This window comes from Xenopus laevis, chromosome 4S, assembly GCF_017654675.1.
Source record: "Xenopus laevis strain J_2021 chromosome 4S, Xenopus_laevis_v10.1, whole genome shotgun sequence".
Taxonomy (NCBI): Eukaryota; Metazoa; Chordata; class Amphibia; order Anura; family Pipidae; genus Xenopus; species Xenopus laevis.
In genome coordinates this window covers 55,107,719-55,123,642 of record NC_054378.1, presented here as the reverse complement: position 1 = coordinate 55,123,642, position 15,924 = coordinate 55,107,719, and the positions used below count along the sequence as shown (strand labels likewise).

Below are 15,924 nucleotides of genomic sequence, written 5' to 3'. Positions count from 1 at the left end.
TAGTGAAAAAAATAGAGCAAGCTTAAAGGAGCAACTCAGATGATTTCTACATAGACGTTATTTAAAGGAAATATGCATCACATCTATAGCAATTGCCTCTATAAACAATGTACAGGTTGTTCTGAACCAGAAGCCTATTGATTTGTATATTTGCCTTTATTTCTAAGCAAAGTAGCCAAAAAGGGCAAGTTCACCTTTATATTAAATGTTAATAAAGGTATGTGATCCATTATCCGGAAACCTGTTATCCAGAAAGAATTATAGAAAGGCCACCTCTCCATTTTAATCAAACCAAATTTTTAAAAATTATTTCTCTTTCTCAATAATAATAATCATAATAATAATAATAATAATAACAGCATCTTGTACTAGATCCCAAATAAAATATTATTAATCCTTTTTGGTGGCAAAACAATTATTTTTGGTTTTATTAATGTTTCAATTATTTGTATAGTGGCCTTAAGGTATGCAGATCCAAATTACAGACAGACCCCTTATACAGAAAACCCAAAGTCTCAAGCATTCTGGATAACAAGTCCCATACCTGTATGTTGTAGATGGAGCAATATGAACTATGCAGGCATGAGAGTGCATTTTACTTCATAGGACTCGACTCTTTATTCATTGGTAACTCATTACAAACAATTTTTACTGATTTTCACCAAATTCTCACTAGTGCAGTGTAGATAGAGGAAGATTGCTGCATTCTGATTTCACACTTTGAGCAGGTTAAAAAAGATGCAGCAGTAAGAACTATGCAACTTGCTATGTAGTGAGTTGGGACTTGTGCTTCGTTTAACAGAGAAAGTCGGGGAGTTGCTGCTGAACTCACTAACTGCTTATCAGCACTATATAAAATAATCATCACTGGCTTTCAGGTCAGCTTGATATTTGGGAAAGTATGAAGGGAAAGGGCAATGTGCCCTGCATAGTAAATAGGAATGGAGAATAATTTGCAATGTAGTTTCGACAATAAAAGCTAGTATTATTTCTAAACTGGAACTTGGAGACTGATTTGCAAACATCCGCCCTTGGCATGTCTCTGTCGATATGGCCTCTGTGCACTTCTGTCGGGTTTATTCTGCTGCATTTTCAGCTTAGTTAATGCCTTTGTCTCCCTGTGTATATAGTGCTTTCACTCTTTCCCTTTCAGTGCTGTGAAGCTTATACCATGTGCAAGGCCGCTTTTCGTTCCAGCCGCAGTCTATTAAGGCATCCATTCAGGAACACAAGACAATGGGTTGTTGCATTCTCTATTTTGAGCTAAATGCTGACAGGAACAAACCTTAAAAAAAAAAGCAGGCTCTGTGTAATCTAGTGGGGGCAGTGCAAGGGTCAAATCTAACAATATTCATACCTCAATGATATATAAATGATGCACTGGGGATGTTTTTTTGATGAACCACATACTTCCCAACATTTCAAAAACGTAAAAAGGGACAAAAACCCATCAGCTGCTTGTAATGCCGAAAAAATGTTTGACCATGTCCATTTTATGACCACACCACCTAATTAGTATCTTCAATTTACAAAATTTGTCAGGTAATGAAAGTTTTAACACATTTCACATTTTAGGGCTATGTTTTATGTGTTATAACAGTTTTGCTAATGAAGGTAAAATTGCCCTTTAAGCTGTGTCACATTTTCCCCAAGAGACCTGCTTATATTAAATTGTTAATTGGTTCTCTGCTTATCTTAAATTGTTTCAAATGTCTCAAAGTGCAGTTGTTTACTGTTCTTGGCTCTCTGCCAAAAAGCTTCTTATTTTAATCTGACATAGGAGCAAAATACCAAAAATAACAAGTGCTTAAAATCTTGCCAAATGCAGCACACCTTATTTTAATACATTTATAACTACTTTGCAATTTAGTGATACAATGCTTTAAGTCATATGCTAGAGACTGTGCATATTTCTTGGGCAGGCAAGAAACAAATAAGCTTGTTAGTAGAAGTTGCTGCCAGGGAAGAGGGTAATCACGGCAAATGTTTCTGTTTGGAGATGTCAATAAATAAGATAACTTGATTACCTCTTCAGATTTCTGCACAGTACAATTACAAATTTTCCTCATGCAGGTTTTCCATTTTTATAACATGCCCCCCCGATTTAGATTTTAAATTTAGATTTTTTTTTTCAGCAAATGGAAAAACAAGGCAGTTTAGAAAGTATTGCAACTGTTGATAATATTTAAGGAATGGATTATAGCAGAAAGAAGTATATCCCTGCATATATAAGAGCACTTGTAGTAATATAATGCTAACTGAGTATTTTAAAGGCAATGTTGGCTACAAAGCCATATAGACTGTTTCTTCCTGGAAAGGAAATGGTTACACAGATCTACCATAATACAATACTAAGGAAACAGAGACAAAATTCTACCTACTTTCATTATGCTGATGTAGGTTATGAAAAACATACCCTATGAATGGAAAATGAAGAATGGAGAAGAAAAGGTTTTTTAGCTGATCTGTTTGAAAGTATCGTCTTGTAGAAACATGTGTTGGCACTTTGCCAGTGTGTGTTGTCTGTGCTGAGCTCTCATTTTACATGCACATTGCTGAGCCTGCTGTGTGTCTGTGTTAAACATTTCATACCTGTGCTAAGCCCATCTATTTGGAAGCCGTCCTTTTAGCATAGTTAGGATTATTACCTCTGCACTGGGAATGTGTTTCAGTCGAATGGATCCTGTCTTCACAGGAAGTTCTTTTGTATTCCCTGCCAGTGTAGGTGTGTCAGGCAGGTAAAGAAAGGCAATCAGTAATGCAAACACCTGCCTGGGTTGAACGGCAAAGTCGTCTGGTACAAAGATAACCAGATTTTCTTGTTCCCGAGTATGATCAGACAGTAACATGCATTCTGACATATGTTCATTTTCATAAAAAAGCATCCTACTAGGCAAGAGACACACAAAAAACACTCTCCATACTCTCACTTATAAACTGGTATGAAATGTAATTTTAGACTATTGAGTTGGAATTCTTAAAAATGTTTTTGGATATCTTAGCCAAGGAGGCACGGATAATTAACATGTCATTTTCGGAAGAGGAAATGGTATTTTCAACAAGTCAGGTTTCTGTTTCCAGAAATAAAACTGATGTTACCCTCAGACTGAGCTATTTACAGATGTAAATCACGTCTGGGGCAGACTTGCAGCTTCTGACAAGCAGAAAAAAACCCATGATCAGTTTATTACAACATTGTAATCAATACAATAATCAAGGGTTGGCTAAAATGATACATCGTTAGATTTTCATTTCAAACTGGGAAGGGAGCAATGTTTCCTCTAAGAGCCATGCCCAAACACATAGGGGCAAATTCACTATGCGCCGAAGCGCCTAACACTAGCGTCAATTCGCTAGCGTTGGGCATTTTCGTTACTTAGCAAATTCACTAACGAACGCTGGCGTAAATTCGCACCCTAACGCCTGGCGATTTTGCGCAACGGACGTAAATACGCAAATTCACTAACACACGCATTGTTCTGAACGCTACCTTTTACGCTAGACTTCCTTCGCCACCTCAGACCAGGCGAAGCACAATAGAGTAGATAGGGATTGCTTCAAAAAAAGTTCACATTTTTTCTAAGTCCCAAAAAACGCTGGCGTATTTTCTATATTATGGGTGATAGGCTGAAAAAGATCGAAATTTTTTTTGGGGCTCCCCTCCTTCCCCCCTACATTTCCTAACTCATGGCATCTTAACTATACAGTGGGCACATGTGTAGGGCAAAATAACAATTTTATTTGATGTTTTGAAGGTTTCCCAGGCATTTGTAGTGACTCTACGTATTTCTCCATTGAAATTTGAATTTGGCGCCGTATGCAAATTAAGCATCGCTAGCGTAACTTCGCTTCTCGAATCAACTTCGCAGTCTTACGCTACCCCTGAGCGCAACTTCGGATTTTAATGAATTTTCGAAGCGCTGACGAAACTACGCCTGGCGAAGTGGGGCGAAGTGCGGCGAAGTTATGCCTGGCGCAACTACGAACATTAGTGAATGTCCCACATACTGCATTTTGAGGCCAGTGCACTGGGGTACATTTTTAAGCATTTGGCAGTTAGATACAAGACTAGCAAGAAAGCATAACATTTGCTTATTGCAGACACAACAACAAAAGTCAGCCTATGAGTCTATAAGTCAAAGTGACATGTTATTGCCTGCAGACAGCACCCTTAAAATAAGTCTTGATATCCCTTTAATAGGGGAAAAGATTAAAAAAAAAAATATATATAAAGGTTGGTATTTTTCGAGAAAATCTGTCAACTCTATTTAACACATTTTTACAGAGAATATAAATCATTAAATCAGTCCTTGCCCCAGTGAAGCCTACAATCTCTGTCACACACACACTAATCAGGCGTCAATCACCTGGAGCTATAAAAATAATAATATATAGAAAGATAAGAAAGGCAGATACAAACACAGTAAACATTTTCCCATATTATCCTGTGAGTTTTGCTACCCTTGCTAGCAACACTATACCACATTCCTCACTTGCCTATTACTCCCCTGCCCAATAATGTCCAGCTGTCAAACATTTACTAAGGAATACGGACATACAGGCTTCTGAGTTGCTGTTACCAACGTGGCATCATATAAATAATGTAACGAATGCAATAAATATTATTTTGTAGACTGCGACTCCCAAAATACCAGTGTTGTAGTTCAGCAGCATTGGGAGAACAGCAGAATTACATGAGTCTGATAACATTAGTATGTTAAAATAAACAGTTCTTTCACTTTTTGGACAAGTGGACAAAAAGGTCAGTGGTTTCCAGGGATTCTGGTTCCTAAAATGTAATAATGGAAACACCCAGCGCTAATTTTTACGGTCTCATAGCTCAAACAGGTTTGGGAACAACAAAAATATTCAATCATAACATATATTTGCTTAATTATCTTTTTTGCACCATACTTAATTAAAATGATAAGCAGACATTTCAGTTGCATCTTAAAAAATCAGTTTAGTGGGATTTACCATTTACAAATAAGAAATGACTTCTGGTTCCATATAATAAATCAGTTTATAAATATACACTTGTCATCAAACTGTCAGATGGCATCTGTAGCCTTGTAGGATCATTATCAGAACTAGAAAAAAGAAAGCAACTATCCTGCCATGCATTACAGCTGTCACTGCTTGCCACTGCAAAGAATGGAAAGCACTCTACCCCTGGAAGGCTATTCTTGTGGTGACATCTGGGTAACACTGGTGAAAGCTCTATTTGGCATTCCTGAATGGTATCCGCCTGTCACTGCCAGTGCCAGTAGAATTGTCCCTTCGGGCTTTAGGGATCTTAGAAAGAAATACAGCAGATTATAGAAAAAATATAAATAATAAAAAATAAAATGACAATTAAAAAAAATTCTCATACTTGTTACACCAGAATTTTGTAGCAGACTGCCTAACACTATATATAAAGCCTTTTCCAGCGTTCAGATTGCAAATGTGTATATACTTAAGTACTGTGAGGGTAGCAAAATTAATTTGGGGCACAAGCAGCTACAAGACCTTTCCAAATTAATCTTTGCCTGTACTCCACCAGGGGCTCTAGGTTTCACTTCAAATATTATACATTTCTAATGAATAATTGAAATATGCTTTATAAAACTATATAGTTATAAAAACAAAGTTTGGAGTTTAAGACACCGAAGCTTGCTTTTATACAGCAGGCCAGGCAGACTCTGTACCTGTTACAGTATATATACTTGTGCATTCAGTGTGTTTGACCTTTCTCATAATGCAAGGTGCTCATGATCTGAGGCCCTGTAACTTTGATGGTGTGAACATTACCACTGCAGCAGAAGACGATTAAGCAAATGCAGCAAAATTGTCTGTCAATCTTGGAGTTCCCTTTCTTACACCATCAAAGCATGCATGCTGTATTTATGAAATATCCTACCACTGTCTGGTGTATTTCTATCTTCCTTTTTATACTGTCTCTTACTCTTGTGTTTACTCAGTTCACCTCTTTTACATGAAAAGTGTTTTGCTTTATACTAGTGATTGTACAGTAAATATACAAGGCAGGAGAGAATTTTCTCAAGTTCTCATTATAATAGCAGCACATTGTGTTGCAGGTATGTACATTTGTCTAATAAGAAGATGTCTATCAATTTTCTAATCTCCAGTCATGGTACCAGCTAGCCTCTTTATTTCACATACCAATGTTTGCCCTACACTCAGATTATACTGTAAATATCTGTCCCCTTTATTTGCTCCATATACTGTATTTACAAGAACTGTGTGATGCTGTGAACCCTACCTTACTATGAGCTTGCCTTTTTGCACAACCCCATTACCAACCATGGCCACATTAATTCTGCACCATGCTCTGCTCTCCCTTCCTCTGGTCCCTGCCCTCTCATTCCTCTTCTAGAAATGTGAACATTCATCTCCCTGAGCTTTCCTTTTTCCCATATACAGATGGCTTAAAGTGGATCTGTCACCTACACATAAAAAACTGCATAATGAAAGTCCTTTCCAAATTAAATATGGAACCCCAAAAAATGTTTTCATTAAAACATCCATACCTGTTTTAAAGGTGTTTAAACTGTCAATCAAATATTACCTGCCCCGCCTCTATGCCCGTGGCATAGAGGAGGGGCAGGCAATTACTTTCACTTTCCATTCAGCACTTCCTAGATGTCACTGCCCTCCTCACATTCCCCCTTCCCTCCTCAGGCTCTATAATTTTGTACGGCACTGCACATGGACATTAGGTCCCTCATTCTGGTCCATACACAAGATTTTGGGGTGACACACAATTTCCCTTAATAACCGTGTCTACAAAATGGCTCCTGCCTGCTTGCTGTGATTGTATAATTCCAAGACAGAAGGAAACAAAATTTAAATAACAAATACAGTGTAAGTAAAGTTTATTTTGCTCAACTAACATGATAGAAAAGAATTTGAAATTATTTCTTTAGGGTGACAGGTCCCCTTTAATTTCTTCACAGCACATTTACTTTTTCTATTTCACATACTGCTTATTTCCCCATTCATCTTCCAGTGATCCAAAACCCCAGGCAACTTATATTTTCCAAGTTACCCCTCACACACAGTAGTGAGATTTAGCCTGTTGTGGGGGAATCTGAACAAAGCTGACTGAAATGGTCCCTAATGTAGTCAATACAGTCAATACATCAAGCAAAACAATGCATGGATAGTTAACTCTTGATGTTTATTTAATGTCACATCCTGTTATAGCAATGTTTTAATAGTATAAGTAATCCAATACTGTTTTAAATTATTTTCCTGTGCCATTACAGTCTTTCTTCTGTCCCCACCCTCTAAATACCTTCCAACCCTCTCACCCACCAGTTCTATTTATGCTATACGAAACCACATTCAATCATAACATTTCCATATCCCCCTTCTCTCCTTCATCCCCCTCCACTCACTTACCTGTCCTTTATTGATTAACTTTCATCCCTTTACTTCTTTTGGACATTACCCTTCCTTCTCTGTGTCTTCTCCCCATCTCCATCCTCCCTTCCCTTAGGGTGTATTGACTATTCCTCCCCACTCCTCCCCTTGGCATTAAGGGGGGTGAGAATGGCCTCACTGTCAGTTCTCACACCCGCCTTTTCAATCCTAGCATTGTCAGTTGAATGAGGACGCTACACGTGCTATACCACAGACTGACGATGAGTCACATTAGAGCAGGGAATCGCAAACAGTAATAGAGTATTTGTTTCCCATTCAGGGGTTGCCCTTGTCTCAGCAGCTGACAAATATACTATAAATATATCATCCTGCGTGCAAGTGCTTTACTAGATGTAGACATTTTATTTACCTAAGTCTGTAAATTGAGGTACATTAAGTGCTAGTCAGTGTCTGGTGTGGCTGGTCCCATTTATTTCTAATTCTGCTGTCATATGGCAAATTGTTTCAAGCCCATTCAGCCAAAAAAAATATTTTTTTCAAAATGGAAATAATTTAAAATTAATAAAATTACTTTTTCCAATATTTTTTTTATTTCAAATCAAAAATGTGCACACTAGGAAGAAAACCTGTTCCTAATCGGTATAGGGGTTCCCAGAGAATGATTTAAGCCAGTAGTGGCCATATTTTATTAATGCAGGGTCTACTTTTAGTGATGTTTTCCCATTATGATCTACATCCATAAAATGTTGTTGGCATTCTGTTCCATGGAAGATATTAGATATTGATTGATGAGAAAATGCATGTTGCTATATTTAATAAACAACTATTTCTTAAGTAACCTTAATGTAATAACTGAATGGGAATAATGACTTGAGATCTACTGATCACCAGCTAAAGGTCTACTGGTAGATCCCCATCTACCTTTTGGACACCCCTCATTTAAGCAAGAGGGATCTATTCTTTCAACCTAACCATTGATCTTTAAGGTGAGCCCATCCTCCAGTTCATAAGAGAGCACAGACTTTTTACCCAACTGACAGACATGGCTTGATCCCTAGTTACCATGGCAATTGAGCTTTGAAAGTGCTGCTGCTTTTCTACACAACTACACCACTAATTTTTAGAAATGACCTTTTGGCAAAAATGTTTACACATCTTTATAAACAGCCCACATGTGTCATTGCCACTTTATCTTATATCACAACCCCCCAGCCTGATAACTTGTTGACACAAAAAAGTGTTGCTTGTCTCTATTTTCATTCAAGTTAAAAACAGGCCTGGACTGGCAATCTAAAGATTCTGGCAAATGTCAGAGGGGCTGCTGTAAGTTACCATAGACACCCACTATTTATTGTGCTGGTGGGGGTTGTTTGGCCCTCCTTGTACTTGAAATGCCAAGGCCAATTTTGAATTCCAGTTCGCTACCAGAGAGTCCATACTGTGTGCCATAAGCGTTTGAATAGATGGTGGTAGAATAAAATATATTCCCTCAGGGCTGACCTAAAATAGGTCAACCCCATCTTTTCAGTAAGAGCATGTTTTCTCCATTGATATTTCTCGCCTGCCTTAAACTGGAGGCAATAAACATTTTACACACCTGTTTAAATAGGCCCCAGTGGTCTTTTGTTCTCTCATATCACAACCCTGATGATTTGTTGACACAAGAAAAGTAGAGGAAATGAGAAAACAAATAAGAACATTTAATAGTAGAATCCAATTACCCAGAAAAGAGTATACATAGCTAGCAGCCATGTGTATTCATTTTCAATTTGCAGATAGGAGAGTGGGCAATTGGTGACTGTATTTTAAAGGAAAACAATACCCTGGAACAATGTAGGTCTCTATAAAATTAACTATTTTCATAATAATATACTTTTTTAGCAGTATGTACCATTGGATAATCCAAAATAGAAAATTGCCATTTTAAAAAATAAGGGCTGTCCCCTGGGATCCTACAATTCATGTTGCATGCAAACAAACCATACATGTTAGGTCACATGAGCCAATTAACAGACAGAGTTCTGTCTTTTGCTTCCACACTTCCTTTTACAGTTAGGGGCACATTTACTAAGGGTCTAATATCGAGGGTTAATTAACCCTCAATATTTGACCCTCAAAGTAAAATCCTTCGAATATCAAAGTCGAAGGATTTACTGCAAATACTTCCATCGAACAATCTAAGGAAAAATCGATTAAATCCTTTGAATCAAACGATTCGAAGGATTTTAATCCATCGATCGAAGGATTTTCCTTCGATCAAAAAAAGCTTAGAAACCTTATGGGGAAGGTCCCCATAGGCTAACATTGATGCTCGGTAGGTTTAAAGTGGCGAAGTAGGTAGTCAAAGTTTTTTTTAAAGAGACAGTACTTCGATTCTATTGAATGGTCGAATAGTCGAACGATTTTTAGTTTGAATCAAAGTCGTAGTCGAAGTAGCCTATTCGATGGTCGAAGTACTGGCAATCTATAGATTCTGGCAAATGTCAGAGGGGCTGCTGTAAGTTACCATAGACACCCACAATTTATTGTGCTGGTGGGGGTTGTTTGGCCCTCCTTGTACTTGAAATGCCAAGGCCAATTTCACTATGGAATGGTCGAATAGTCGAACGATTTTAGTTCGAATCGAAGTCGTAGTCGAAGTAGCCTATTCGATGGTCGAAGTACCCAAAAAATCCTTCACTCAAGCTTAGTAAATGTGCTCCTCAGAGTTGTAGTATTTCTGCTCAGGTGATCTCTGAGGCAGCACACAGACCATCATGAAATGGTAGTTCAAGGCAATATTTACTTAAATATATATTTCAGTTAGGTAAAATTCTTTAATATGCCATTTAATATGTAAACAATCCATTGCTTATGTATTCATTTTGGGGTATTGTTTTCCTTTAACATAATTGAAGATACAATTATATGTACTGGGGGAACTAAAGCTTATAGCTCCTAAATGGTACAAAATAGTACCAATAATATTAGAGAGTTGCTTGCCCTAATGACTTGTAATGGCTTACCTAATCCTGTTAGAAGCCTTGAAATGGATGCACCTTTTTATCATTTACATTTTAAATAACAGAGTTGATAAATAAAAACCTGATCTATGTGCATTGTACATATCCTTTAAACATTCTAGTATATTTTAATAACACATTGAATAGGTATCTATATACTTTTATCATCCTCCGTGAGTCCTGTTTCTTTGGAATTTATTCAGGCGGTTTTACAATTTGAAGATTATTTAATTTCTTGACTGATGAATACTTTGGTCCCATCCAGCACATATAATATTAGTTTCCTAGCATACTATAGGAGTAAACTGCCCAACTTTAGGAATGGACTCACCTCGGGCCCCCAGAGTACTTTAGAAGTGGCGTTATGGCCACGTTTTTGGCCAACTTTTGCCCCTTCATATACTGTTGAACTACATACCCCAACATAGTTTAGGTTTTGATACAGATTGTTACTGTTTTAGTCTTTCCTAATGTGCCTGCTATCCCACAACCCTTGTACCTTTACAGAGGCACCAATGTTTTGTAGGCAAAGACAAGAGGATCCGCTCCTAAAAGCTACGAAAAGAGAAAACTTAAAAGAAATAGAAAAGTTAAACACTGATCATTGTAATATGAGTCTAACTTCTAACACTGTATGCTAACAAAAAATTAGATCTGAAAGATTTTAGGTCCATTCATATAACCGTGCAGTTCCTAGATCTCAGTCTGAATAATCTAAGGTTTGCCTTTGACTTTGAAAGCAGCATGCTTGCCTGGACTGGAATTTAGGTCACGCTATGACTTTGTGCAAATGGTGCATTCCTGAGAGGAGTTACCTTGGCTGGGGCAATCAACAGGTTTACTGAATCCAACAACTGCCTTGAAGAGCAATGAAAAAACGAAGCTCTGACTGTATGACTGTGTCTGTCTCTGACAGTGTGTCTCAGTTTTTGAGTATTTCTGCACGGTTTAATTATGCACCATCCACACAGCTTGTCCTCTAACTCTCTAAATAGTTTCACTACATCTTGCTAGTGATGTACAAAAATGCATGTTGAATTCTTTAATATACAGTAAAGTGAAACCTTGAATGTTTATCATTACATAAACTTTAATATGTTACAGAATGTGCTTTTTAACAGCAACATTTCAACTGCTCACCGTTTGCCAATAGCTTTTAACTTATTTGCCTTAATTCTCTGCCACTTTCCAGTTTGGGGGGTCACTACCCCAGCAGCCAAACAACTATTGTTCCTTAAAGGAACAATTCAGTACAAAAATAAAAACTGGGTAAGTCAATAGGCTGTGCAAAATAAAAGCTGTTCCTAATATAGTTTGTTAGCCAAAAATGTAATGTATAAAGGACTGTATGTGTAACACAATAGCCAGAAAACGAATTCCTGCTTTTAAGCTCTCTAACTCTGAGTTAGTCAGTGACTTGAAGGGGGCCATATCTGTTCAGATAGTTTGCAATTGATTCTCAGCATGCAGCTCAGATTCAAAAGCAAATAGTTATGACCCATGCCCCCCCCTCAAGTCACTGATTGGTAACTGCCTGGTAACCAATCAGTGAAAACCAAGGGAGCAGCAAAGCAGGAAGAAGTGCTCTGGCTATTATGTTATACATCCAGTCACTTCAGCCTTTATAGATTACATTTTTGGCTAAATAACTATATTGAAAGCATTTTTTATTTTGCACAGCATATCCATTTACCCAATTTTTATTCTGAACAATTCCTTTAAGGCTACACTTTTTATCTTCTATTCCAGTCCTCTCCTTTCCCTTTTCATATTTTTCATTCAAACCACTGCCTGGGTTCTATGGTAAACTGGACTGTAGCAACCAGATAAAATTCTGAAACTGAAGAGTTGATGAGCAAAAACGAAAAAATTAAGAATAATTGCAAATTGTCTAAAAATATCACATACTAAAATGTAATTTAAAATGTGAACTATAGCTTTAAGGAAAATTGTGTCCTCCTTGCCCAATGAATTTGTTTTTCAGTGACCAGTAGCATAGTGTAAGTAAAGTCCAAAAAGAAGTTTCATAGTATTTCACCCAACGGGTGCAAGATGCTGTGGAGTTCTAGTATTGTGCCCTGCCTTGTATTGTTTCCTCAACATTGGCTTGACTGATTTTAAAACCACTGCAGCTGAACTAAGCATGAACATTATAATTGTTATTCTATTATTAGCATTAATAAGCATCATATTTGTGACTCAACCACTTTCATTGCTTTTTTTCCGGACATAAAGTATTTTCGTGATCACATTCAACAGCTTGTAGAAACTGGTATAAAATTTACAATCCAAATCAGGAAACTACTGACAATGTTTTGTTTATAATGAACATAAATCATTTAGGATGGGTAAAGTACCAAAAAATAAATAATTTGTAATAACTTCTGCAGCCCCCTTTGCAAACAAACTTTTGTTTAGTTTCTTTTCAGATGCTTCTAACAAATGTAGTTGTTTTTTTTTGTTGCGTCCCATGTAGAATAGAGTTGTGCGGTTTTGTTTGTTTTTTTGTTCAACAGTGATGACAAATTAAGGTGGTTTGTGGGTTGCTATCTCTTGTTTTGGTATAGGAGCCACATAATCAATTGTTCATTCAAGCAGGGCCGCTCATGCCATGAGGCAAGGTGAGAGCCTTGCCTCAGACGGCAGCGAGCGACCAGTTACATGGTGCGGAAAAAAGCCGCCTCTTGTACCATTAAGAGATGAATTTCTGGGTTTTAACCCAGAAATTCGGTTCCGGTAGTGCAGAGATTGTTATTGCGCTTAATGCACTAACAATGCTGCCCCCCCCCCTTTGACCAGCTCCAGCTGAATTTTAAGCATGAAGTGGGAGGGGGAGGCGGCAGCCCCAAAATCGACCCTGCATTCAAGTATACAATTTCTTGACTAGGGGAGGTTGCAATAACTGCCCCCAATTAACATCAACCTTCCCCTCCCCAATTACACCACTAACCACACTCCAATCTAAATTCATGGGTGGAAAGGCCGTAACTCAATTTATTAACAATACATAAACATTTCATCAACTTTGATTTTGCTCCACTTTCCATAAACAAGTACATGAATATGGTAGCATAATATTTAGCCGATAAAAGCTGCTTTATAGTTATTAAACGTACAATAACTTAACTTTAATTAACATAAACTATTGAACAACCCCACACTAAGCCTGTGACTAAGCACCACCCTTCAAACGTCCCCCTTCCTGTATCAAAGCCTAGCCCCAGGCAGGGCCGGATTTACAAACCGGGCACCCCAGGCCCATTGCCATTCGTCACCCTTGTTCCCTTGCCTTTATTCGTGCCAATTTTCATCATCTGTACAGAAGCAAAGGCGATTTAGCGTATGGGAAATTAAAAAAATTATTGTATCTCCTGCGCATCCTCAGTATTTTTAATGTCCATCAGACCACAGCACACTGACACATTGTTTCTGTCAAGTTTTGTGATTTATTGGCTCATATCAGTAGACAAAAATGCAACGTCTCGAGTCTCACAGGACCCTTTATCAAGCATATCCTCGGTATTTTTAAACCTATATGGGTGTGGTTGGGCATCATGCCGCCACCTAAAATTCTGCCGCCCTAGACCCGGGCCTTGGTGGTCTTTCCACAAATCTGGACCTGGCCCCAGGCCTGCCCTTCCATAACACGCACCTGCACCTTAATCTGTTTTCCCCCTTTTGGCTCGCCACTAGGACAGCCCTACCACACCACCAGTGCAGATACTGTTTAAAATTAACACTGCAAAAACATAACTTAGGCTTTTTGAAAGGTAAACATAATTTCAAGCAACTTTACTAACTAAAACTAAACTAAAATCCAAGGACCAGACATGAAGTAGATTCAATTTCCCATTTTTAATTCCATTATTTTAAGAAAAAATGCTATTGACTTCGCCTATCTAAGGATTCAAGAGGTGTAGTTCAACACCAGCTTGGGGCTGCAGGATGAACCCTGGAAGTAGCTGAAGTGTAGGGTTTGGATAGGATCCAGTGCATAAAGGGTAATGAGTAATGACACATCATCCCCACCACTTAATAATGTGAGATAAGTTAGCATTTTCAGCACATTGTTCAACAAAAGTACTGGATATTGTCATCACAAGCACAGGGTGGGTACTGGCACCTCAAGCACATCATGCAGTGAGAGACATTGTGTTATGGCACCACAGGCAGAACAGTGGGTACTTACACTCCAGGGACATTATACACAATTAGAGACAGTGGGGCTCATTTATAAACTTTGCACAAGGCAGACTGAGTCACAAAATCAACAAATTTGTCCTGTGCATGTTTATATTGATATTAGACCCATTCATCTATCTCACCACTCGACATAAGCTGCTCCCCTTGCAAGAAGGCCCCTCTATACCTATTGTACTCTGTAAACCTTTGTTTGTTATTCACCATTTGTTCTCTGTTCGTTCTTAACTACTGTAAAGCACTGCATAACTTGTTGGCGCTATATAAATAAATGATGATGATTATAAAGTTAGGCAAGATTGGTGCATTAAATGTACACACATAATTGCAAATTTTTATTAGCACTGTCATTTCATAGCCATAATGAAAATCTGCACATGTTTTAATGTTTATAAAGAATACAATTTGTTCTAGAGAGGGTTAAATCATCAGAGCACCATTTTCTGTGTAAAGGACTGAAAAGCATCATGGGGGTTAGTCCTGTACCAGAATGAAACTATAAACAACCTAATCTGCATAGGTTGATATATCTTGGTCACACAGAAGAAGTTTGTGAAGTTTATATGGGCTGCCAGCCTGTGGAGAGTCAAAATGTGAAATCAGCCACAATTTTTTTTTCAATTTACAAACAAAAAGTATGGAATATGGACTGTCTGTTCAGTCGGGTTAGTGAAAGCTTATAAGGAATTCAAGCAAGCATCGGCTAGTTCCACCTCCAGTGTATATTACAGTACAGAATAAAACCAAGGAACAAACTGAATTGACAATGGGTTGCAAATTTGTAAAACTATGCGTATAGCACCCAATTACTAAATATCAATTATTATGGTCACAAGATACTTATGGTGTTTAGCACGCCTTTTAAACTAATGTGTGCTCTTTGGCAGAAGGTAATCATAGGGTTTTCTGTGGACTGATTGACTGATGGAATGATTTCTATTCCTAAAATCACTTAAATACTTCTCTGAAGTTTGAATAAAACATGAAATTAAGTTAAGTATAGACACCAATGCACAATAATACTAGTATATATGGAAACAGATGGGCTGGGGTGTCCACCAACAAATGAATAAATCTATATGCACAACAGAATTGGGACTTCACCCCCTGCCCATGTGGTTCCAATATTCTCAATTAGGAGTAAATTGTACCTGAACATGTAATAAAGTAAAAGGCAATATTTATTCAACACTATGCCAATATCTTAGTTAAAACCAATTAAAATTAAGCAGCGCTGCATGTGAAAAAGGGATCCCTTGGTATAATTGTATGGTACATGCACTAGTGCAAAATGCAGTTATATGCTATTATATGAGATAACGTGTGTCTCTAA

The 15,924-nt window shown here is 37.7% G+C and overlaps 1 protein-coding gene across 7 annotated transcripts in view; it reads right to left on the bottom strand.

Annotated features, from left to right (window-relative positions):
* Positions 1-15,924, bottom strand: part of LOC121393289 (adhesion G-protein coupled receptor G1-like) — a 60,040-nt gene that overhangs the window by 36,185 nt on the left and 7,931 nt on the right. For 2 of the 7 annotated variants that reach the window (XM_041561247.1, XM_041561248.1), the window contains exon 1: positions 1,171-1,241. The exons of 2 other annotated variants lie outside the window; for them this stretch is intronic. In XM_041561247.1, coding sequence (XP_041417181.1) covers positions 1,171-1,220 — 50 coding nt within the window. In that variant the 5' untranslated portion in view covers positions 1,221-1,241. Of the gene's footprint in view, positions 1-1,170; positions 1,242-2,592; positions 2,745-7,407; positions 7,480-15,924 lie in introns of those variants that run through there. 3 more of the 7 variants (XM_041561254.1, XM_041561251.1, XM_041561252.1) reach the window with 3 other exon arrangements.